The sequence below is a fragment of the Cornus florida genome, unplaced genomic scaffold, assembly GCF_030987335.1.
Source record: "Cornus florida cultivar Cherokee Brave unplaced genomic scaffold, ASM3098733v1 CherokeeBrave_3.0.0_Hap2_Chr11, whole genome shotgun sequence".
In the NCBI taxonomy this organism is placed as follows: domain Eukaryota; kingdom Viridiplantae; phylum Streptophyta; class Magnoliopsida; order Cornales; family Cornaceae; genus Cornus; species Cornus florida.
Window position 1 is genome coordinate 125,785,119 of NW_026775581.1, and position 25,020 is coordinate 125,810,138.

The 25,020-nt window shown below is 35.5% G+C and overlaps 4 protein-coding genes across 4 annotated transcripts; all 4 read left to right on the forward strand.

The window, feature by feature from the left end:
- Positions 1 to 5,439: 5,439 nt before the first annotated feature.
- Positions 5,440 to 6,482, forward strand: LOC132282073 (B3 domain-containing transcription factor VRN1-like; the record flags this gene model as incomplete). The annotated part of the gene is made up of 4 exons (XM_059783704.1): positions 5,440 to 5,725; positions 5,809 to 5,955; positions 6,076 to 6,083; positions 6,168 to 6,482. Coding segments are annotated over 4 exons (672 nt in total), but the record flags the coding sequence as incomplete, so codon positions are not given.
- Positions 6,483 to 7,146: 664 nt separating this feature from the next.
- LOC132284932 (B3 domain-containing transcription factor VRN1-like) lies at positions 7,147 to 9,380 on the forward strand. The gene is made up of 4 exons (XM_059787075.1): positions 7,147 to 7,365; positions 8,059 to 8,518; positions 8,612 to 8,799; positions 8,950 to 9,380. The coding sequence occupies exons 1-4, from the start codon at positions 7,249 to 7,251 to the stop codon at positions 9,178 to 9,180; spliced, it is 996 nt and encodes a 331-aa protein (XP_059643058.1). The 5' UTR covers positions 7,147 to 7,248; the 3' UTR covers positions 9,181 to 9,380.
- Positions 9,381 to 12,653: 3,273 nt separating this feature from the next.
- Positions 12,654 to 15,101, forward strand: LOC132282074 (uncharacterized). The gene is made up of 6 exons (XM_059783705.1): positions 12,654 to 12,758; positions 12,846 to 13,368; positions 13,534 to 13,796; positions 13,890 to 14,180; positions 14,553 to 14,741; positions 14,844 to 15,101. Exons 1-6 carry the CDS (start codon positions 12,654 to 12,656, stop codon positions 15,099 to 15,101), a joined length of 1,629 nt encoding a protein of 542 aa, XP_059639688.1.
- A 5,237-nt stretch (positions 15,102 to 20,338) lies between these two features.
- Positions 20,339 to 22,497, forward strand: LOC132282075 (B3 domain-containing transcription factor VRN1-like). The gene is made up of 4 exons (XM_059783706.1): positions 20,339 to 20,458; positions 21,325 to 21,793; positions 21,901 to 22,073; positions 22,264 to 22,497. The coding sequence occupies exons 1-4, from the start codon at positions 20,339 to 20,341 to the stop codon at positions 22,495 to 22,497; spliced, it is 996 nt and encodes a 331-aa protein (XP_059639689.1).
- Positions 22,498 to 25,020: the final 2,523 nt, after the last annotated feature.

The following is a 25,020-nucleotide window of genomic DNA, read 5'->3' on the forward strand; positions in this document are numbered from 1 at the left end:
GTATATATATATATATATATATCTTACGACTATAAGAAGGCCATGGGATGGACTGATGGTGAGAGTAGAGGAGATCTTAAGAGGAGTAGGAAATTCTAGAGATAGGGGAAGTTTGGTATGGGCATTTTTGGAAATTTAAAAGGGTAAAATGGGCATTATAACATTAATTTATTTCAAATTTTTTATTTGGGGTTATTTTTGCACAATGTTTAAAGAATAGGGGTATTTTTTACACACCTTTTTAAGGGGTAAAAATGTTACAAAAAGTATACTTCAGGGATGTTTTTTTGCACTTCACCATTATTACTCTTGAATAGGTAAGTAATCTCTACTAATGTGATTCAGTCACAAATACACTAATTGTAAAATTAGAAAAGTAATAAATAGGAAAACTTTTTTTAAAAGGCTAAATTCCTCTTTATTTTCTTTATTTATTACTTTCCTAATTTTGTAGTTATAATTTTTTATTATTTGTTTAACAGAATTTTGTAGTTATGGAGTAAGTGTGTATTTGTGACTGAACTACAACAACAATCAATAGGGATCTCCTATTCACTGTTAAAAATATTGTAACCAAAAAAAAAAAAATGTATATATATTGCAATTATAAAATATACTTTATAAAATGTGCCACCAAACACAACATGCTTTTTACACACTTATTTTGGTGAAACTCTATTAACAAAAAGTTTTTATTCATTAAGGCCCATTTTGTTTTTGTGTGATGACTGTGTCATTTTTTTTTTTTTTTCTTTTTTCGAGTTTATTTTATTTTATTTTCCTTTCTTTTTGCCTTAGGGTTGTGTGGACCCAAAGTAGGGCTAAATGTTCGGGAATAGCTCCCGACACTTCATGCATTACATTCTAGTACATTTTATCCTCACAACATGATTTAATTGTGTAGCACTTCCATGCTTCTTTTATTGCATTTTGTGGGGTTATTTGTGCTACTTCATTTTGGGAGCATTTTCATTTTTGGGGTCCTTTGTGTGATAAACTTTTTAAGAAATTTTTTTTGGAGCATTAGTGCGAATATCTTTTGAAGATATTTTGTGGAGGGACCTTTTTGCAAGTTGGAAAAGTTAGGACAAATGTTGTTTGTTGATTGAACTAAGTGTTGGAAGCTGGTTGGTGACACGTGGGAGGCTATAGGATGGTGACAAGTGGAAGGGTTAGATGGTGGTGTGTGAGAGAGGTAGTGCTAGGATATGTGCTATTGATATTGTCTAAGGTGAAACTCTAAGCATGATTTGATTATTGTACCTTGACATGTCAATTGCTCATGGAGACTATTATATTGAAAAACAAGTCATGACTAGTATTGAAGACTATAGTGCATAATGTGTGTGAACATTGAAACTTAAGTGTGCTTGTGAGGTGCATCATTTGGGTTGAAAGGTATATTTTATTTCGTGGATTTGGTTGACGATTTTTGGGAGATGCTTGGGACTATGGTACTGTGAGAATATGAGGGTTTGGCTCTCACGGGTGAGCACGGGCTCCCCAATTTATAGTGGCCACTTGGTTAGTTCCCGGCCGGTTAGTAAGCCAAAAATAACTATTATATTTTTCGGTGTGCATTTGTGTATAATATGGGGGGTGTGTGAGTCCAAGTCTTCCCATTGTTTGATTTTGAATTATATTTGCATGTTGACATACATGGTAGTGTAATTTGGGGTGAATTATATTGAGTACATATTTCTTGTCTTGCATATTTCGGAATGGATTCAATTGTTAGATTAGAAGGACTTGTAGAGATCCCCTTGGACTAAACGTTAGGTAGTATATTCTGTATTTGTGTGACTTGCATTATATTTGCGAGACCAAAGAAACTTAGTTTAACTTTATAATGCATCATCATATGGAGTAATGACAATTACTCACTCTTGTCGATTATTGTTTTTTAAGAAATGACGTGTTCTACTCGGATATAACACCCTTTTAGTGGATGCTACTTGCCTTATTTTGGGATATCTTATATGTAATGAGGTGTATAGGACCTTATGTAACCTTTGACATGTTGTCTATGTTTTATGTATAATTTTCCTTTTGAAGAGAGGAAATGGACCGAGAACTTGTTGATCTCTTTCATGAGTTCTCAAGTCATTCTCACTCTAGTGTTTTCTTTTGAATACTTATAAAGACATGTAATGAGGCCAAGAGCCACTTCCTTTCAATGTATGATCAAGGAACTTTTGTAACCTAATGGATGTTTGGGATTTATTTATGAAAATTTAGGGTGTTTTTATACATTTCCATGCTTTATTATTGCTTGGGATAGCCATTGAAGACCTCGGGATCATTTTGAGCAAGAGGGGAAAAATACCAAAAAATCCATTTTTTTAAAACTTGGCTCAAGTACTGTTCACAAGTAGCAAAACTTTATTACCAAGCGCTCGCAGGTCCATCTGAGCACTCGGACCTTACCAAGCCATGCAGGCGGCACTTCATTTGTGCGCACGGAAGGATGTTAGGACAATGTGCGAGTGCTCGCACAGTGTCCTTCAAGTGCTCGCTACCCTTGGGAAGGGTACACTTGGTTTCTTCATTTTATAACCCAATTTTGACCCATTTATTAACCTAGCATGCCTAGACTTGAGCAATGAGACTACAATACACCTCTTTAACGACATTGTCACATCTATACGACCATTTTATCCTTAGTTTCCTCTTCACGACCATATTAATCTTAATTCTTTATTTTGTCCGTTTATAATCTCAGCTTCCGCATTTTTAACTCGTTATCAAGTTGGCTTTCGGACCATTTCAGTTGATGAATTGAATAAGGGGATTTGGGGCGTCAAATTTTGGCATTTTGTTTTTACTAGAAACAGAACAAGTGTTTTGGTGTAGAGTGATTTTAATAGTAATCGGAAGTATGTTTAGTAATGTTCATTTGTTGCAAGATTTATTGAAGCAAAAATATGAAAACATGTCTCGTAAAAAAGTATTGAAAGTTTGAAAAATATAATGATAAGTTTAAAAATGTCATTTAAGATTTTTTACTGTTCATCACTACTGTACCCGTTACTACTATTATGAAACATGTAAAAACACCAAATTGGTGTTTTGATTTTGGACCACTATTCACAAAACATTTTAGCACTATGCAAAACAAAATATTTTTTACCAAATACGTTTTTTTTCCACGGTTCACTGCTATAGTTCCCGACAAAAACAAAAACACAAAAACACAAAAAAAATAAAATAAATAAACAACAACGTGTACCAAACAAATCCTAAACATCTAATATTTTCAAGAGATCTCCAGTAACAAGCATCACGAGTCTCTCCATAATTAACCACTTTTCTAATAGTAGATATTCGGTGTGCCCGATGCACCGAGCACATCAGAGCCTTTCGTGCACATGTGCAGACTTGTTTATTTTTTTTATTTCTATTTTGGAATGTCCTAAAAAAATATGTCCCATCCCAAAATTAGATATACTATTTTTTATAAAAATTTTCAAACTATCTTTTTAACTAAATAAATACACTAATTAGGAAATATTATTTTGTCTTTTAACAAGGGCATTTGAAATTTCCCTCTCATTAATATAATAAAGAATTATTAAAACTCTATTATTATAAAAGTTAAATTCTCACCAAACATGTATTTTAAGACTGAGAGAGCACATATTTTAATCATAGTTAAATATGGAGTGCGGATGCCCAGAGCTGTTGAGTTCCCAAGTAGATTATCTTCATAGCATTGCCTTACTTTTTAATTAAAACTCTCGTTAGAATAACAAAGTGGATTGTTGGTCTCAAAACTACTAACCTACACACTTACTCACACAAGCACTTCTCAGCTTGCGAATTCATCGCTATAAAACTCCTCATCCCCCGCAAAAAACAGAGAGAAAAGATGACGAGCCTTTCTCGCCGGAGAAGCGATGAGAATACATCCCGGTCGAGTTTTCCAGCGAAAGGGGCACATTTTTTCAAGATAATAGTTGACGATCAAAAAATGGTAAGCATAATTTCAATCTTCCTTCAGATATAAATTATACACAAATTCCATGTTCACATCACATCTGTATATAATTTTTTAGTCAGTGCTGTGCTGTTAACCGTACAGGATAAAAAGTTTGTAGTTTCAAAAAAGGGTTTAACTCCTTCATTTTTAATGTTTTACTAATTGTTAAAGGGGTTCATAACAAATTCAAAGTTAAAATCCAGCCCTACCATTTCATTTAAATGGTTTGATGTGTTTCACAGTATTAATCCAGATTTACTTTGTCGTTTTAAAGACTATTTCACAAAAAAAATTTTAATTTTTATTTATTTATTTAATTTTTACTATTTTACAAATCTTTCTGCTACTAGCGGTATTGGGGGGACTTTGCCCCCACCTACATTCCAGTGCAAAGCTCTCCCTCCACACGGATCAGATAAAGCTCGGGCTTTGACCTACGATTTTATGGAATTGTTTGCAATAAGGGGGTCAAACTTTAGACCTAATGCCCAACCAATTTGTCATAGCCCACATATAAATTGAGCTGAGAAGTGGGTTCTATACTTCTATTTGCTCAAATAATTAGCAAGCTCCAAAATGACCCACGATTTTGACTCTTTTATTTTCAAGGCAATCTCAAGCCAAGTTTGAGTAGTTTTGTTTTTGTATGTAGTTATCTGATGGTCTGGAACTTGCTAGTTGAATTCGAGCCTACAAATTTGAATTTATGTTCAACCTTTTCTTGTTCATCTCACAAGTGAGACAAATCAAGGTCAAGTAGCTTGATAATTTGTTTTAGTACCTTAACATTAATTGCGGATGATATATGTTTTCTTCATTAACCTTGTATAGTGATTAGAAGGAACAATGGTAATCCAAGGAATAAGCAAATGTAGTCTGCAATTATGTTCATGGCACTTTAATTAGCAGCATTTAGTGAAAGTACTTAATTTGATGTCACAATGATAGTGTAATACTTAATCTTTCTTTCTTTTATTTTTTTCTTTTTTTTTTCAATCCTTTTGCGGATGATATAATCAAGAACATATAACATTTTCATCATTTTTGTATCTTAGATTAATGGTAGGAGTGAGTTGCATGACGCTTTATCTTGGATTTATTTGTAGGATAATTTGTTTTAGGACATTAACATTAATTGCGGATGATATATGTTTAAAGTACCTTTCTTCATAGAACGAACAATGGTAATCCAAGGAATAAGCAAATGTAGTCTGCAATTATGTTCGTGGCACTTTAGCAGCATTTAGTGAAAGTACTTAATTTAATGTCACAATAATGTGTAATACTTATTTATTTTTTATTTTTCAATCCTTTTTATCTATCAATTATGTTCAAATTTAATTTGAGGTTTATTGCAGAGGATTCCGAAGAACTTTATAAGAAAAAATGGAAACAATCTGTCAAACCCTGTATTCCTCAAGGTTCCAGGTGGTGCTGTATGGACAGTATAATTGGTACATTCCGACGGGGATGTTTGGCTACAAAATGGTTGGCAAGAATTCAAAGTGTATTATTCTATAGGTCATGGACACTTATTGGTATTTAGGTACGATGGAAATTCTCACTTTCATGTTCTTATATTTGATCTGAGTGGGACGGAGATAGAATACCCATTTAGTGATATTCATGTTGAACAAACCAACAACAATGCGGGATACGAAATGCCCAATACAGATGGTATCGAGGTTGATGATTCTGATGAAATTTTGAATGATTTTCCAGCATGCCAGACAAGAGAAATTATAAGTAAGACATTTATTTCTAGTGTTGCTATATAATTTTTTCTTTACGATAAAATTATTATTTAATTTATCTTGATTGTCCTGCAGAAGAATGCATTGGAGGCATGGCTACCACACCAAGGCACCTCCATTCTAAAGCTCCTGAAGGAAGGCGAAGAGGCGGAAGAGCTTCTGCCGAAAAAGATATAGCCTTTCAAAGAGCCAAAGCTTATATCGGAAGATCCTTTCTTCATGGTCTTTATGCAACCATCTTATGTTAGAGCCAGATTCATTCTGGTAAGTCATCAATTGAGAATTTCATGAGCTACATCGTATATAATATGTTATCTTTAATAGACGTATGACATACCTTAGAAGAGAAAGTATGCTTCCAATTAAGAGTTAACATTGAACCTTTTCTTATCAAGACTAGAAAAGAGTTTGTATAAATTTAAATTTTTTTGCAGTGTGTACCATTGGTATTTGCCAGGAAATATTTTGCTGATAAGCAGGACATCGTGCTTCGAGTTTCTGATGGGAGAACATGGTCCGTTAAGTGCAATTTCAGTAAAACAAATGCAAAAATCTCTGGTGGTTGGCAATCATTTGTGGAGGACAACAATCTAAAAGTAGGTGATGTTTGTGTCTTTCAGCTGATTAACGGCATAGAACCTTCGCTGAAAGTCATCATATTTTGAGCAGTCGAATGTGGGAATTGTTGGCTGCTGCTGCAGGATTTGGTAATGTATTGACTTATAGAAGTCCATTTTGTGTTCATGAGATTGAGGAAGACAGCAACATTTTGTTTTGGCAAACTCGTTTGGTCTTTTTCCTGCTAGGTTTTGATCAAAATATGAATGTTTTGTTATTTCAATTCATTCGTTGTGAACTGGGATTGTTCAATTTCTAGTTAAATGATGATTGAACATCGACTAAACTTTTTTCCCTTCTTTAATCTCAAGATAATAAAGTCAAACATATGAAAATTTATGTCAAATTGACTAATATAGCAAGAAAGTAGGTAAAGCCTAGAATTTTGTTCAAGTTTTATATCCCTACATTTGGGATAACGACTTTAAAAGGCCTTATAACCAAAAAAAAAAATTTAAAATTAAATTATTTTTTTTTAATTTTTTTTTTTTAGTTTTGCAGGTCCATCTTCTAATAATTGTACAAGTACTTCTACAAGATATTAAAATCCAACAAAGGGAGGAATAATCATGTTGACGCAACTTATGTATTCAAAAGATAAAAACTCAACAAATACAATTATAAATTTATTGAATAGAAATATTATTGGTTCAAAAACAAATTCAAGTTTATTAGTATTATTCAAATTCGCCCCCACTAAATTAAATTTATCGTTGTGACCCGTTATCTAACATTGTGAAGCTAGAATGTAATGCTAAACCGGATTAGCCAAGATAAACCGGAGGAGGTAGCTGAAAAGCTGACCGAAATTGCCATCAGACATAAATGTTATTAATTAATAACTAATGAATATGAAGCACCAAAGATTAACGCTTCTGATCTCAATCTCACTCACTTATGGCGAGCAGTTCCCGCAGGCGAATTGACGACGGTTCACGCCGGTCAAGTGTTGGATCGAACGGACCACAGTTCTTCAAAATAATTCACAATGGCATAGCTGATGATCGAAAGTTGGTAAGCATAAATTCGATCTCCCTTTTATGTTGTACGTTAAATTTGTACAAAGATGGACATATATCTGTATATTTGTAGTAGTGTACATGAATCACATAATACAAGTAGGAGATTTCGATAAATGGGTTATATTCTTATTTTTTAATATTTATTTTTGGTTCCATAAAAAACTCATTCAAGGTTAACAAACTCATTCCAGTTAATTAACTGATTCGATGTGTTCTGCAATATTAATCCACTTCAGGGTTTATTTTGTAGTCTCAATTTTGGCTTAATTCCAAGCCAATCTTGTGCCAAGTTTGAGTAGGGTATTCTTTTCGGGTTGAATTTGAGCTTTATCTTATTTAATTTAACAAGATGGTGGGACTTGGTCCAAGGGTAAGGTTGCTCCATTGTAAACCAAGCTACTCGATCTTGGTTTACGAAAGGCTAGGTAAAGACTCACTTGTGTGATGAACAACCTTAACATTAATGGTGGGTGATCATAATTAGCCTTGTAAAATGAGTAAACGAATAATGGTAAGCTAAGGAATGAGCTAATGTAGTTTGAAATGATGTCCTTGGCGCTTCAACAGCACCAACTGAAACTCTTTAATTTGATGGCACAACGATGGGTAATCCTTAAAGTTTCTTTTATTTCCATCCTTATTATCTGCCAATTATGTTCAAATTTAATTTGAGGGTTCGTCGCAGAGGATTCCAAGAGAGTTCACAAAAAAGTATGGAAAACATCTGTCGAACCTTGTGTTCCTCAAGGTTCCGACTGGTGCAGTATGGAAAGTAGAATTGGTAGATTCAGATGGTGCTGTTTGGCTACAGAATGGTTGGCAAGAATTCAGGGAGTATTATTCTATAGGTTATGGACACTTTTTGGTGTTTAGGTATGTTGGAAATTCTCATTTTCATGTTCTTATATTTGATATGAGTGCATCAGAGATAGAATACCCTGTAAGTGCTACCCATGGTGAACAAACCAACAATACACGACACAAAGTGCGCAGAACAGATGCTCTTGAGGTAGATGATTCTCTCGAAATCTTGGATGGTACATGTAAAACAGAGAACACTTCTATAGGCATTCAAACTTGTGGCATGAAGCTTGCCAAATCAAATGCAGATTGGGGTTCAAACTGTTTGACCAGAGAGATTAAAAGTAAAAATCTACTTCTACTGTTATATTGTTTCGGTTGGTGTTCTTGTTTTTAATCACTTGCATTAAAAATTAAAATTTATCTTAATTTTCCAGCAGAAGAATGCACTGGGGACACGGTCACTGAAACGAGAGACCTGCATACTAAGAATCCTAAAAGAAGGCGATCAATAAGTGACGACGAAAAATTTAGTGCCCTTCAAAGAGCCAAAGATTATAAATCCGAAGATCCTTTTATTGTGATTTTTATGCAACCATCTTATGTCACAGCCAGAACCAATCTGGTAAGCTATGTTATCTTCAATGAGTGTATGACATATTCCTTTAAAGGCAATTAATAGATTTTGAACCTCCTAATTTTATTTTTCAGTTGAACAATTTTTTTATCAACACAAGAAAAAAGTAATATTTTTTTAAAAAAATTGTTTTTGCAGAGTTTACCATTAGTCTTTGCACAGAAATATTTTGCTCACAAGCAGAACATCATACTTCGTGTTTCCGATGGGAGAACATGGTCTGTTAAGTGCAGTTTGGGAGAAACAAATGCAAAACTCAATTCTGGTTGGAAATCATTTGTGCAGGACAATCATCTTAAAGTAGGTGATGTTTGTGTCTTTCAACTGATTAAGGGCGTAGAACCTTCGCTAAAAGTCATCATATTTTGAGCAGCAGTCGAATGTGCCAAGTGTCGCGTGCTGCTGCAGGATTTTGTAATGTACTTAGAAGTCCATTTTGTGTTCATGAGATTGAGGAAGACAGCAACATCTAGGATTGATGACTTTATTTTGGACCGTTTCTGCTAATGTGTTTAATCCATCTATTAGCTGTTTGTTGTTTCCAACTTTTTTTGCAATGAACTGAATGTATCAGCATTTGGAATTTGTGAATTGAAGTCTTAGTTTTGAATTTGCTTTCCTGTTGTTGGATTATGTAATTTTGTTTCTTATAATGTTTTGGTTTTCTTTTTGCTGGGTCATCTGGTATTGATCAGTAAATTCTCAAGTCCCCATTTTGTCTATCATTTGAAAAGGCACCAACACATTGGCAATATTGGATGTACAAATGTTCATAGGATGTTGAAAATGAAAATTTCCTGCTTCAGAGATAACTTAGCCAAGAAACTAATATGAAACAGGCTTTTGTTGAACATTTGAACCTCTTTATGTGAGTTCTGTTTTATAGTTTTTCTCTCAGAGCTTTTTTAATTCAATTTTCAGCCGTTAAAAATATGTCAAGTCATATTTTATGTGATGACCAAGTTTATTTTTATTTTTAGTCTCCTTTTATATATTTTTTTAATTTCATTTTGTTATGTTGTGGGGCCTAGGTTGACTAGTGGGTGAGATATGTGTGGATGAGAATGTGTGTGACATGTATATGTGTGTGTATAGAGAGATAAAGTGTAAGATAGACCAAAAACCCTCTCATTTCTCTCACTCCACTCTCTCTTCTCTCTCCCATTCTTTTATTTTTCATTTTACTTCAACCATTTCTCCACCATTTCACCTCCAACCTTTGAGATTTTGAGCTTGCATAGAAGGGAAGTTGACGGGGCTACGGGAGGAACAAAACCCCTCAATCAATTTTGGATTTGGAGCACATTTTTCTTTTGGAGTAGCTAGGGTTTGCTCCTAGCTTGAGGTGGGGGTGTATTGTGCTTATAACCTAGGAGTTCTTGGAATTTTATGATCATTGTGTGAGTTATGCATATACTTGTGTGTGTGGGTTTAATTAGAGAGCTTATAATGATTTAATTACATGTCCATAATATTTTATTGAATTTTTATATCAATTTTCATGTGTAATATGTTATTTGTTCCATTGTTGATATTATGGATGTTAATTAAAGTCCTAGATCTTAATGTGTACAATTTCTTATAATTAAAGTGCCTTATGTTTTGTGTTTATTCATGGAATTATCATGTATTTGTTATTTTATGAAGGTTAATTTTGAAGATGTATATTTCTATGATGACGTTATACTTTTACACACTTGAAATTTGATATAATGATAACATGAATTTAAATGACTTTAAAATACCCAATTTGTTGACATTGTATCAAAGAGTATGCCATTATAGTGATTTGGACCATAGGACATGGATTGTGTGATTAGTATAATTTATGTGCGCATGTGAAGTGCAATTTGGGCATATCATGGTATATGGATTATTTTGTGGACTTGTTTGTTAATTTTGGGAAATACTCGGGGGTTATTACTTTGAGAATGTGAGGGCTCGGCACTCGCCGGTGAAACATGAGTTTCCCCACTTTATATTGGCCAATTGGTTAGTTTCCGACGGACTAGTAATCCGAAAATGACTATTTTATTTAGGCGCATAGCATGGCTATGTGACCGAGAGTGTGGGTGTGTTCCGAGTTATCCCGTTAATTGATTTCGACTTTTATTTTCAAGTTGGCATTTATGTGCTATTGCAACTTGTGAATTTATGTACATTACACTATATTATTTATGTTTGTCTTGATGAATGAATTAATATTATTTTTGCTAAACTAGGATGATCCTATTTAGGTTCCCCTTGAGACTAGACATTAGAGAGCATGTTCCTTGTATTGTATGACCATGCAATGTTTGTAGAATTTTGAGAAATCTAGTTTATATTCATGAGACATTCATACGGAGCAATTCGTTGCTTACCCCGTTGATTCTTATATTTTTCAGGAAAGGGCATTGCCCAAGAGGAGGTTCCTCATCCCTAGCTTGATTGGGATCTTGACAACATTTTTGAGCGACCTGTGATAATTGTGACATTCATTGTGTAGCTTACTTTTGGACTTGTATTTTGACACATGGTGTATTTTGGATATTATATTTGATGACATGTTTGTAATATTCTTTTGGAGGAGGAAAATGACGTAGGAACTCACCCATCTATCTTTTAGAGTTCCTATATAATTTCCTCTCTTATCTTTACTCATGTAATCCCTTAACATTATTTCTTACCTTATGGATTGTAATGAGGCCATGGTGGCCATGACTTATATAGTGGGATTGAACAATTATTGTTTAAGTTGTGTACATGTGGGTTCATTTGGATAGTCTAATATAAATGGTTAATTAATCATGCTATTATTTATTTTATGAAACTATTATTATTATTATTATTATTATTATTATTATTTATGTGGTGAATGACACCGGTTTTCTCCAATTAATTATTTATTTACTCAAGTAAATCTAAGTAATTAATTATTTATTTAATTATCTATTATTATTATTATTATTATTATTATTATTATTCATCTATTTTTATTATTATTATTTTTTCTTCGCGACCCGAGTCGTGGAATTCGGGGCGTGACAACGTGGTATCAGAGCATTCGGGTTCGGAAACCTAAGGACGATGGGTTGGGTTTATTTCATGTTCCATGTTTACATAATAATTATTTATTACGTGCTTATGTGCTTAATTGTTTAACACATTTTGTTTTATGACTTAACATGATTTATATGTAGGCTCGCATTATCATGCATTGCGTTTCATGCTTCTATTGAGTGAATTGCATGGGATTGTGAGCACTTCTATTTAATTATTGACTTACATCTATATTCATCCATTTCCATTGTACTTATAGAACCATGCCGCCTAGACGTGAGACTGGAGAGATTTCGTATCCTAACCTTGGGGAGCATGTGGATGAGACACAACTTCTTAGGGATATGGTTCACCCCATGAGGGATAGGAGCAGAGGCGTGGGTGTTGACCTACCACCTACTTCTTTTGATGGCACACAAGTGATGATGGTGATGACACGTGGATTCACAGTGGCCATGGAGGAGATGGTTCGGAGAGTTACCGCAGGATTGAGGCCTCCAGAGCCGATAGTGGCTAACCCGGCTATAGATTACCTTGTGACGTTTCAGAGGCTCAAGCTTGAGCCATTTGCAGGGGGATTTGATCCACTAGTGGCAGAGTTTTGGCTTGACCAGGCGGTCAAGAAACTTGACGGTATAGCGGTGCCCACAGATCGGTTGAGGATTTCACTAATATCCTTCTCATTCACAGGTGATGCCGAGGTTTGGTAGAGATCTATCACCAACACTCATGATATTGAGACGATGACGTGAGAAGTCTTCCAGGGGCTCTTTTATGAAAAATATTTCCCAAGGACCGCAATGAGGGAAATGAGAAAGAAGTTCGATGGCCTCTACCAAGGGAGTATGAGTGTCATGGAGTATGAGAACAAGTTGACGTTTCTTTCTCGCTATGCACCGAACTTGGTGCAGACCGATGAGGATAGGGCCTTGAAGTTTTAAGATGGCCTATACCTTGACATTAGGCCCCCTATTTTAGTTTTGGATTTGAAGGTTTATTCTGAAGTGGTGAGGCGGGCATTGCTTGTGGAGTCAGAGGACAAGGATTCACAGTGGATTAGGGAGTCCAAAAAGCATTTCAGGGGTGAGGCTTCATCTTCAGGGAGTCAATCGAAGAAGTTTAGAAGAGGAGGGGGCAGTTCATACTCACAGGGGTCTCAGCAGCAGGCACGTCCTGCACCCACAGTTCCCTTATCTTTGGGATCCACACGTGAGGTAGTCTGCCACCATTGTCATCAGTCAGGACACATTAAGCCATGTTGCCCACAGCTTCAGACACCTACCACACAGTCTTTTACTGCTTCGACCGGACTTCTGAATACTTGCTTCAGTTGTGGTCAGACAGGACATTTCAAGAAGGAGTGCCCACAGAGGGGGAGTGGATCACGTGGTGGTACGGGATCACAGTACAGGCAGTCACAGTTATCCGTTGTCCAGTCTGGATCTAGAGTTCCACAGACACCACAGCCTGCAGCTTCAGTTCAGGGCCCACGACCTGCTAGGGGCTCTACACCTAGTATGTTTTCATAGCAGTCAGGGTATAAGGGTGGTGGACAGTAGGGTTCAGGAGAGCAGGGTAGAGTTTTTGCTCTTCCTTAAACGGGTACTTCAGTGGGACCTTCAGTTGTTCGAGGTATATTTCTTATGTTCAGTTCTTGGGCTAGAGTTTTGATTGACTCAGGTACATCACATTCATTTATTTCATCATCATTTGCACATTCATTGGGGTTGGAGATCACATCCTTGGATGGGGTTCTTTGTGTTGACACAGCAGTTGGGGGACCAGTTACGTTAAATAGGATTTGTCGGGGTTGTGCTATTGAGTTAGCAGGGCGGACATTGTGGTTCGACTTCATTCCTCTTGAGATGACGGGTTTTGACGTCATTCTTGGGATGGATTGGTTGTTTTTTTTTCAAGCCACCATTGATTGTTTTCGAGGGAGGGTAACCATATGTACTCCCAATAGAGATTGTTTTTACTTTGTGGGAGATCGGAGCGATTCACACACTTTGACCGTTTATGGTATTGGTGATTAGGGTCGTCACAGGTTCTACTTGGCCAGCCTTTTAGTCGAGGAAGAATGGAGTCTGGGTGATAGTTTTCCAGCAGTGGTTGGTGAGTTCGTTGATGTCTTTCCGGAGGAATTGACAGAGTTGCCTCCCATACGGGATGTTGTGTTCGCCATTGACGTCATACCCGGTACTGCGCCCATCTCTATGGCGTCGTATCGCATGGCACCTGCGGAGTTGAATGAGTTGAAGAGTCAGTTGGATGATTTGAAAGCAAAGGGCTTCATTCGCCCTAATGCTTCACCGTGGGGAGCACCGGTTTTTTTTGCGAAGAAGAATGATGGGTCTTTAAGACTTTGCATCGACTATCGCAAGTTGAACCATGCTACGATCAAGAACAAGTATCCTTTGCCAAGGATAGATGACTTGTTTGATCAATTGAAGGGAGCTAAGTGTTTTTCAAAAATAGACTTGAGGTCGGGCTACTATCAGTTGAGAGTCAGGGATGAGGATATCCCTAAGACCGCTTTTCGCACACGGTATGACCATTATGAGTTCCTTATGATGCCATTTGGTTTGACCAATGCTCCAGTAGCTTTTACGGACTTGATGAACCGTGTGTTTAGTACCTATCTTGATGAGTTTGTGGTGGTATTTGTTGATGACATACTCTTGTACTTATCTTCGGAGGAGGAACATGAGTCTCACTTGAGAACAATGTTGCAGACCCTTAGGGATAACTGGTTGTATACCAAGTACGAGAAGTGCGAGTTTTGGCTACCAGAAGTGAAGTTCCTTGGACATGTTGTCTCAGGAGGAGGAGTTTCAGTTAATCCTTCGAAAATTGAAGCAGTAATGGATTGGGAACGTCCGAAGAGTGTATTTGAGATTCGGAGTTTCCTTGGCCTAGCTGGCTATTATCGAAGATTTGCTCAGGATTTCTCTCGTTTAGCGGCACCTATAACTCAACTTACTCGCAAGGGAATCAAGTTTGTATGGAATGAGGCTTGTGAGCTAGCCTTTCAGGAGTTGAAGACTAGATTAACTACGGCTCCAATTTTGGTGATTCTTGAACGTGGTTTGGGTTATGTGATCTATTGTGACGTTTCACGAAATGGTTTGGGTTGCGTCTTAATGCTGACGGAACGGGTGGTTGCTTATGGGTCTAGACAGTTGAAGACTCATAAGCAGAATTATTCGACTCATGATTTGGAGTTGGCGGTAGTGATTTCGCATTGAAAGGATGGAGATATTACTTGTACGGGGAGAAGTTTGAGATTTTCTCCGACCATAAGAGTCTCAAGTATCTTTTCTCATAAAAAGACTTGAACATGAAGCAACGACGATAGGTGGAGTATATGGAGGACTATAATTTTGATTTGCAGTATCAACTAACGTTATGGCAGATGCATTGAGTAGGAAGTCATATGGAAACTTGGCTAGCATTGCCATCCGGGAATGGAAAATAATGGGGGATTTTGCAGAGATGGGTCTGTATTTCAGTGATGATGATGCACCGGCTACTTTGTTTAGTCTTGTAGCTCAACCAACCCTTGTTAACGGGGTAATTGAGGCACAAAAGCAGAATAACGAGGTGGAGTTCATTCGCACACGGATTTCAAGTGGCGAGTTTGTAGATGGTTGGACATTACGTTCAGATGGAGGTCTTAGGTTTAAGGGAAAGATATATGTCCCTTTGCCTTGTCGTGATAGTGTCCTTCAGGACTTTCACCATTCTCGACTTATTGTTCATCCAGGTGATACCAAGATGTATCACAATTTAAGACGTCAGTTTTGGTGGAAGGGTATGAAACAGGATGTTGCACAGTTTGTGGCCAAGTGTCTTACTTGTCAACAAGTGAAGGCCGAGCATCAGAGGCCAGCGGGTTTGTTGCAACCATTGCCATTAGCAGAGTGGAAATGGGAGCACATTACCATGGATTTTGTGATGGGACTTTCGAGGTCAAAGAAGTGGAATGATGCCATTTGGGTCATAGTTAATAGGTTGACAGAGACAGCTCACTTTTTGCCTATGCAAGTATCTGATGATGCAGAGAAGCTCAGTAAGCAGTATGTGGGGTAGATTGTCAGGCTCCATGGGGTTCCGGTGTCTATTGTTTCGAATAGGGATCCACGATTCACTTCACATTTTTGGTAGGGTTTTCAAGAGGCTCTTGACACAGGACTTCATTTTAGCACGGCATTCTATCCTCAAATTGATGGTCAGTCAGAACGTACCATTCAAACATTGGAAGATATGTGACGAACTTGCATCTTAGATTTTGGAGGCAGTTGGGAAGATCACTTGCCTTTGGTGGAGTTTGCCTACAACAACAGTTATCAGGCCAGCACTGAGATGGCACCTTTTGAGCCATTATATGGCAGACCTTGTAGATCTCCAGTTTGTTGGGTCGAGGTGGGAGAGACAGCTGTCTTGGGTCCCGACATTGTTATTGAGACCACGGAGAAAATCAAGTTGATTCGACTGCGGTTGGTCACCGCTCAAAGTAGGCAGAAAAGCTATGCTAACAAGAGGAGAAGACCTTTGTCCTTCGAGGTGGGAGACCATGTTTTTCTCAAGATCGCTCCACGCAAGGGATTAATTCGTTTTGGGCGAAGTGAAAAGTTGTCTCCTAGGTTCATTGGGCCATTCGAGATCTTGGATTGCGTTGGTGAGGTTGCGTATTGCTTGGCGTTACCCCCACATTTGGATAAGGTTCACAATGTATTCCATGTTTCTATGTTAAGGAAGTATGAGCCAGATCCGTCATACATTTTGAGATGGGCCGACATTGAGGTTGACACTAGGGAGCAAGTGTTGAGAAACAAAACCATTCCATTGGTCAATGTTTTATGGAGGCATCACGGAGTTGAGGAGGCTACCTGGGAACGGGAGGAGGAGGTTCGCTCCAAGTACCCGGATTTGTTTACAACTTGAGGTATGACCTGATTTCGGGGACGAAATCCCTTTAAGTTGGGGAGGTTGTGATGACCAAGTTTATTTTTATTTTTATTTTCCTTTTATATTTTTTTTAATTGCATTTTGTTATGTTGTGGGGCCTAGGTTGACTAGTGGGTGAGATATGTGTGGATGAGAATGTGTGTGACATGTATATGTGTGTGTATAGAGAGATAAAGTGTAAGATAGACCAAAAATCCTCTCATTTCTCTCACTCCACCGACACTCTCTCTTCTCTCTCCCATTCTTTTATTTTTCATTTTACTTCAACCATTTCTCCACCATTTCACCTCCAACCTTTGAGATTTTGAGCTTGCATAGAAGGGAAGTTGACGAGGACTATGAGAGGAACAAAACCCCTCAATCAATTTTGGATTTGGAGCACATTTTTCTTTTGGAGTAGCTAAGGTTTGCTCTTAACTTGAGGTAGGGGTGTATTGTGCTTATAACCTAGGAGTTTTTGGAATTTTATGACCATTGTGTGAGTTATGCATATACTTGTGTGTGTGGGTTTAATTAGAGAGCTTATATAATGATTTAATTGCATGTCCAAAATGTTTTATTGAATTTTTATATCAATTTTCATGTGTAATATGTTATTTGTTCCATTGTTGATATTATGGATGTTAATTAAAGTCCTAGATCTTAATGTGTACAATTTCTTGTAATTAAAGTGCCTTATATTTTGTGTTTATTCATGAAATTATCATGTATTTGTTATTTTATGAAGGTTAATTTTGAAGATATATATTTCTATGATGACGTTAAACTTTTACACACTTGAAATTTGATATAATGATAACATGAATTTAAATGACTTTAAAATACCCAATTTGTTGACATTGTATCAAAGAGTATGCCATTATAATGATTTGGACCATAGGACATGGATTGTGTGATTCGTATAATTTATGTGCGCATATAAAGTGCAATTTGGGCATATCATGGTATATGGATTATTTTGTGGACTTGTTTGTTGATTTTGGGAGATACTCGGGGGTTGTTACTTTGAGAATGCGAGGGTTCGGCGCTCGCGGGTGAAACATGAGTTTCCTCACTTTATATTGGCCAATTGGTTAGTTTCCGGCGGACTAGTAATCCGAAAACGACTATTTTATTTAGGTGCATAGCATGGCTATGTGACCGGGAGTGTGGGTGTGTTCCGAGTTATCCCGTTAATTGATTTCGACTTTTATTTTCAAGTTGGCATTTATGTGTTATTGCAACTTGTGAATTTATGTACATTACACTATAATATTTATGTTTGTCTTGATGAATGAATTAATATTATTTTTGCTAGACTAGGATGATCCTATTTAGGTTCCCCATGAGACTAGACATTAGGGAGCATGTTCCTTGTATTGTATGACCATGCAATGTTTGTAGAATTTTGAGAAACCTAGTTTATATTCATGAGACATTCATACGGAACAATTCGTTGCTCACCTCGTTGATTCTTATATTTTTCAGGAAAGGGCATTGCCCAAAAGGAGGTTCCTCATCCCTACCTTGATTGGGATCTTGAAAACATTTTTGAGCTACCTATGATAATTGTGACATCCATTATGTAGCTTACTTTTGGATTTGTATTTTGACACATGGTGTATTTTGAATATTATATTTGATGACATGTTTGTAATATTCTTTTGGAGGAGGGAAATGACGTAGGAACTCACCCATTTATCTTTTGGACTTCTTATGGAATTTTCTCTCTTATCTTTACTCATGTAATCCCTTAACATTATTTCTCACCTTATGGATTGTAATGAAACCATGGTGGCCATGACTTATATAGTGGGATTGAACAATTATTGTTTAAGTTGTGTACATGTGAGTTTATTTGAATAATCTAATATAAATGGTTAATTAATCATGCTATTATTTATTTTATGAAACTATTATTATTATTATTATTTATGTGGTGAATGACACCGATTTTCTCCAATTAATTAATTATTTACTCAAGTGAATCTAATTAATTAATCAATTATCTATTATTATTCATTTATTTTTATTTTTATTTCTTCGCGACCCGAATCGTGGAATTCGGGGCGTGACAAATTAAATTTTGCATAAGGAGTTAATAGAACAGGCGATCATTTTTTTAGAATGTCATTCTCATCCTGTCATCCTCCATGATTAGTTTTTGATTTTTAAAGTGAAAAAAGACTTCATGCACATTTAATATTTTATTATATGTGTAATTAACTAATTATATTATGTCATATAAATAAAAATATTTTATTTTAATAGATATTATCACTATATATCGATTTTTAATAAAATAGCATAACATGTTATCACTACAATCAACGAATCAAATTTTTCCTTTAAAGTGGTGCGCGGAGTTAGGGAGTGGCCCACACAAAATAAAAATTGGCGCACTGTCAGCCATGGCCATGCTAAATGAGTAAATGTGGGAGGCACACATTTATTTTTTTATTTTTATTTATATTTTTTCTCTTCCTTTGGCTGTCTCATAAATAAATTCAAATCTTCTACAGTCCATGCTATCCCAATGCAATTGTTATATTTGTGCAGAGTCATGTCTGCTCCCATTAAACACCGATGTGGCTCTCCATATGCGCGAATATAACCCTTAAAATAATTTTTAAAAAAACTATATTGCCCTAAAAATAGGCTACTTATGGCGTACTCGCTGACTAGTGACTACGACTCTTTTCTTTTGAGAGTTGACATTAATAGTTGCCGAATTTCTAAAATGATGGAGATTTTGTCAAACAAATTTTCTAAGGAAGTGAGTACGCCTTCCAGAGATAATACGCTCATGGGTCACATAATAATTAAAAAATTTTAATCGAATTACAAAACACTCAATTGGTGTCACATCAAAAATTTGACTCGAAGAAGTGTAGATGTACAGGTAAACAGGACGACGCAATCACAATAAGAGCGAGCGTTCTCTCTACCTAGATGCACAGATGAATTACGAAAGAAGTAAACCAAATTTTACCATTAAATTATTGTTATTTTTTAATTTTACATAAAAGAATATTAAAATGGACTAGTTTATTAATATGTAAATTATATATATATATATATATATATATATATATATATATATTTTTCCTGTTTTCACATATAAATGTTCTTAATCGTAGCAATTACAAAAGAATTAAACTAAAAATTACTATTAGATTATTATTAAAATTGACTAGTTTATTAATATATATATATATATATATATATATTATTAATTATAATTGTTATTAATTGGCGTCGTAATGTGACTGATGTATCGGGAGGTGCTTGTTTAGTACCGTATTAATGAGTGTGGAGTGTGATTGATGCATCGGGAGATGCGTGTCCAATACCGTGATTTGTAAGCGTTGTGCCATTAAAATAGCACAAACCACAATTACAATGAGTTATATTACCAATTCTTTCATTGACTTATCAGTGATTGGCTAGTAAACGGTTAGAGCCAGGAGTCATAATATACCTCACAGGAGTCTCATATCCCTTTGATTATCAGTCATTGTTACACAAAGAAACGATGGCGAGTTCTTCCCACTGCAAAAGTGATGATAAGAATTCACTCGAATTGAGTTTTCCAACTAGAGGGCCAAGATTTTTCAAGATAATACATGATGGTATTGTTCACGATCCAAAGTTGGTAAGAATATAATTCACCACCTTACATTATATGAATGAAAATAATACAATATGCAATATATGCATGATAAATAATATACTTATTTATAACCCAAAAAATGATATTTCAACAAACATTATGCCCTTTCTAAGACCTTCTAGTAAAGTTGTGTCTTTTCTGAAAAGAAATGTTTTCAAATTTGAATACCAACATATTCCAACAGTACAAAACTTTCATAAATGAATTTGATTTGATTTTTATATTTATACACAATATACATACATGTATTTTTGTAATCAGTATTGTGCATGCATGATACAAAGTTGGAGTATATACAAAAGTTTGGTCTACTTTAACCAGGATCGTTATCAAGTTGAACAGAGATAGCTGAAAGCGGGTTATATTTGCTCAAAAAATTAGCAAGCTCCAAACTAAATGACCCATGATTCGACTCATTTATTTTAATGCCAATTTCAAGCCAAGTATGAGTTATTTGGTGTATATATAGATTTATATGGATGGTCTTGAAATCACAAGTTCATGAATACCTATATAATCTTACAAATTTGAATTTATGTTCCAACCTTTAATTTCTTGTTCATCTCACAAGTGAGACGTACAAATCAAGCTCAAGTTGCTTGGTAATGTGTCTTAGTTTATTAACATTAAATGCTTATGATATATGTTTAAACTACTTTTCTTCATTAACCTTGTATACTAATTAAAATGAATAATGGTAAGCCAAGTATAAGCAAATGTAGTTTGCAATTATGTTCATGGCACTTTTACTGAAAGTACTTAATTTGATGTCACAATAATGTGTAACCCTTATACTTTCTTTCCTTTCCATTCTTCTTATTTCGAATTTAATTTGAGATTTATTGCAGAGGATTCCAGGAGTGTTTATGAAAAATTATGGAAAAAATCTATCGAACCCTGTATTCCTCAATGTTCCAAGTGGTGCTGAATGGAAAGTAGAACTGGTACATTCTGACGGGAAGGTTTGGCTCCAAAATGGCTGGCAAGAATTCAAAGAGTACTATTCTATAGGTTCTGGACACGTTTTGGTGTTTAGGTATGATGGAAATTCCCATTTTCATGTTCTTATATTTGATATGAGTGCGTCAGAGATAGAATACCCAATTAGTGATACTCATGTTGAACAAACCAACAATAACGAGGGATTCAACATTGAGGTTGATGATTCTGTCGAAATCTTGAACGATTTTCCAACATGCCAGACAAGTGAGCAAATTCATGAATATGAACAAATTGACGAAGATGTCTTTGTTAGAATATCTGATGATTTTCCAACAAGGCGGACCACAAGCAAGTGTTTGAAAACAAAAATAAAAGGTAAGAAATTTACTTCTACTGTTGTTATATTGTATCTTTACGGTAAACCAAAAAATATTTTTGTGCATGCATGCATTATAACTTAATTTATGTTGATTGTCCTGCAGAAGAATGCAGCGGAAGGAAGGCTACAACATCAAGGCACCTGCATACTATGGCTCCTGAAAAAAGGCCTAGAGTGTCTGCTGATGAAAAAGAGAGTGCCGAAGCTTATCAATCAAAAGATCCCTTCTTCCTGGTTTTTATGCAACCATCTTATGTTGGAGGCAGATTCAATTTGGTAAGCCATCAATTGAAATTTTCGTGGGCGACATCATATATATATGTGTGTGTGTGTGTGTTTGATGTTCAATAAATGTATGATATTACCTTAGAAGTGAAATTATTGAAGATGCTCCATTCAAGAGTAAACTTAATTTGGACCTTATAATTTCATTAAAACATTTTATTGTTATTATTATTTTTTGCAGTGTATACCATTTGAATTTGCCAACAAATATTTCACTCATAAGCAGAAAGTGATACTTGGGGTTTCCAGTGGGAGAACATGGTCAGTTGTGTGCGAGTTGGCGTCAGGAGTAGCAAGACTCGATTATGGTTGGAAATCATTTGTGGAGGACAATCATCTCAAAGCAGGTGATGTTTGTGTCTTTCACCTCATTAAGGAGGGCACCGAACCTTCGCTTAAAGTCGTCATATTTTGAGCAGTCGGAGATGCAAGATGTTGCCTACCTCTAACAAGCTGTAGGAACTGAGAGGCGCTTTGCACTAAATCTTCCTTCATGAACCGCATTTGGAAGTAGTTTTTTTTTTTATTTTATGGGAAACTCTTTTAGAAGTTGATGGGACTGTATTTTGGTCTGTTTCCTGCTTGTGGTTTGATCTACTTATGCATGTTTTGGTGTTTGATCTACTCTTTTACTATGAATTGGGCTTATGCATGTTATGGTGTTTTAGCTCTTTCACTATGAACTGAGATCATTCAATTAAAATGACCTTAGGAATAGGTTTTATTTCACAATGTTCTTCTGTTTTATAAAGATTTCAATTTCCTAGAACTCCATAATGAAGTTTTCACTAACACCATTCAATTATATATGTTAACTTGGCAGACTAGGGGACTCGAACAGGCACCGGCTAGGGCCACTGGATAATGCCCTTTCACTTTTAAAAATACTTGGCCCATTATAATGAATTAAGGTGACTTTTGGAATAGGTTTTGTGATTTTGTGCTCCAAAAACTACAATTGCGCTCCAAATCTTGTTCTACTAGAAGGAAATGACGTTGCTGCCCTTTAGAATATTTTTGGGACAAAATCCAGAAATGAGGATGTACTTCATGCATGTACTCTCTTCAACCCTCATCTTCTATGATTTTATAATTTTTCCAAGTTTTATATGCTCTATACTCCTAAATCAATAAACATTAATTAAACCCAAATGAATACTGTACCTTAAAAAGAGGATTTATCCTCAATATTTGTTTTCAAAGGTATATAGATTTTATTGTGAACAAAAAAAAAAATAAAAGAAATAAAAAAAATCAAGTCCTCGGCCACGGTGACAGATTCGGGTTTTGATATTTCAAAAAATCATGGAAGTGTACTATTTCAATTAAAAGATAAACATGGTGCAAAAGAAATATATATATATATATATATATATATATATATATATATCAACATAGAGTTTGAGGATGTTATTCATTTTTTCATGAAGTAACCTTCCTAAGTAAACCAAAGGTGTTTCCCTGAAAACCAGGGCAGGCCGGTATGAATGTAGCTTATTTTTTATTGGTTTTCCACGAACGCTAAATATAAAATAAAAAAGTAGCGATACTTACACTGAAGACTCTAACTTATTTTCTTAGCCGAATCTATATGAGTGTCATGTCATCAAGATTCACACTTATCTTTATTTTTTTATCAAAATTTATGCATTTCTCGATAAATTAATTAAAACAATTACTAGACACGTGGGTCGTCTCTCCCAAAATACGAACAACCCCCATTATCCAAGCATGACAACCATTACTGCTCATAACCCTGCAAATTTATCTTCAAAATATCACAAATTAAACCTTTTTTTCATTAGAAAAACATTTTTTTTTCCTTATTTTTCTTTTCCTTTCCTTTGTTTTTTTTTTTTTAATTCGTACTTGTATTGTATGGAATGGAAAGAGATCTGAGCTGTTCTCATAAGAATCCCACGATTGTAGAAGAAAACACAGTAATAGAGGAGGAGGTCCAGGTAGGTTTTTGTCATCCATTTTGGAAACTCCACATAAATATTTTTTTAATGAGTGTTACTGTGTTAGGTGAGTGTTCACTTTGTTTTGTAAGATTGTACATTAATAAGGTTTGACTGGTTTGGTAGACATCATTCAATCCATCCAATTCCTTTGTCATTATTAAAACACCAGGACAGTAAGTCTCAATCAATTTTGGAAGTTCATTGCACGACAAAGAAAAAGATGGTTAGCACTCGGCAAAGTGATGAGAATTTCGCACAACAAATATGGATGCGCGGGGTGTGCGAGTTTGCACTGAAGTCACTAGAGCATTTTAATGTAAGGATTGACTTTGAATAAAAATAAAGATTTGTTCTCTCAGCCCCAAAAAGAGGATTTATCCTCAATATTTGTTTTCAAAGGTATATAGATTTTATTGTGAACAAAAAAAAAATAAAAGAAAAAAAAAAATCAAGTCATCGGCCACGATGACAGATTCGGGTTTTGATATTTTAAAAAAGAGAAGTGATAGTTCTTTCGACCTCAATTGTCGACTCTTTCTCCGAATATAACGTGATTGGGAATGAGTCGAAAATTAAGAGATGTTTACGAGAATTTTTTTAAGAGTTCCAACAGGATTCAACCACGTTGTATTCGTGGGATAAGTCGGCGATTAAGGTCGGAAGACCTATCATTTCTCTTCAAAAAATCATGGAAGTGTACTATTTTAATTTAAAGATAAACATGATGCAAAAGAAATATATATATATATCAACATAGAGTTTGAGGATGTTACCCAATTTTTCATGAAGTAACCTTCCTAAGTATACAGAGGTGTTTCCCTGAAAATTGGGGCAGGCCGGTATGAATGTAGCTTATTTTTTATTGGTTTTCCATGAACGCTAAATATAAAATAAAAGAGTAGTGATACTTACACTAAAGACTCTAACCTATTTTTTTAACCTAATCTACATGGGTGCTATGTCATCAAGATTCA

Excerpts from the sequence above, each read along its gene's own strand:
- LOC132284932 (XM_059787075.1), top strand. The coding sequence starts at position 7,249 with ATGGCGAGCAGTTCCCGCAGGCGAATTGACGACGGTTCACGCCGGTCA. Across the intron at positions 7,366-8,058 it reads TAGCTGATGATCGAAAGTTG|AGGATTCCAAGAGAGTTCAC; the intron begins GTAAGCATAAAT and ends GGTTCGTCGCAG. Across the intron at positions 8,519-8,611 it reads TTTGACCAGAGAGATTAAAA|CAGAAGAATGCACTGGGGAC; the intron begins GTAAAAATCTAC and ends TTAATTTTCCAG.
- LOC132282075 (XM_059783706.1), top strand. The coding sequence starts at position 20,339 with ATGGCGAGTTCTTCCCACTGCAAAAGTGATGATAAGAATTCACTCGAA. Across the intron at positions 20,459-21,324 it reads TTGTTCACGATCCAAAGTTG|AGGATTCCAGGAGTGTTTAT; the intron begins GTAAGAATATAA and ends GATTTATTGCAG. Across the intron at positions 21,794-21,900 it reads TTTGAAAACAAAAATAAAAG|AAGAATGCAGCGGAAGGAAG; the intron begins GTAAGAAATTTA and ends ATTGTCCTGCAG.
- LOC132282074 (XM_059783705.1), top strand. The coding sequence starts at position 12,654 with ATGAGGGAAATGAGAAAGAAGTTCGATGGCCTCTACCAAGGGAGTATG. Across the intron at positions 12,759-12,845 it reads CTCGCTATGCACCGAACTTG|GTTTATTCTGAAGTGGTGAG; the intron begins GTGCAGACCGAT and ends TTGGATTTGAAG. Across the intron at positions 14,742-14,843 it reads ATTGGGAACGTCCGAAGAGT|GGAATCAAGTTTGTATGGAA; the intron begins GTATTTGAGATT and ends CTTACTCGCAAG.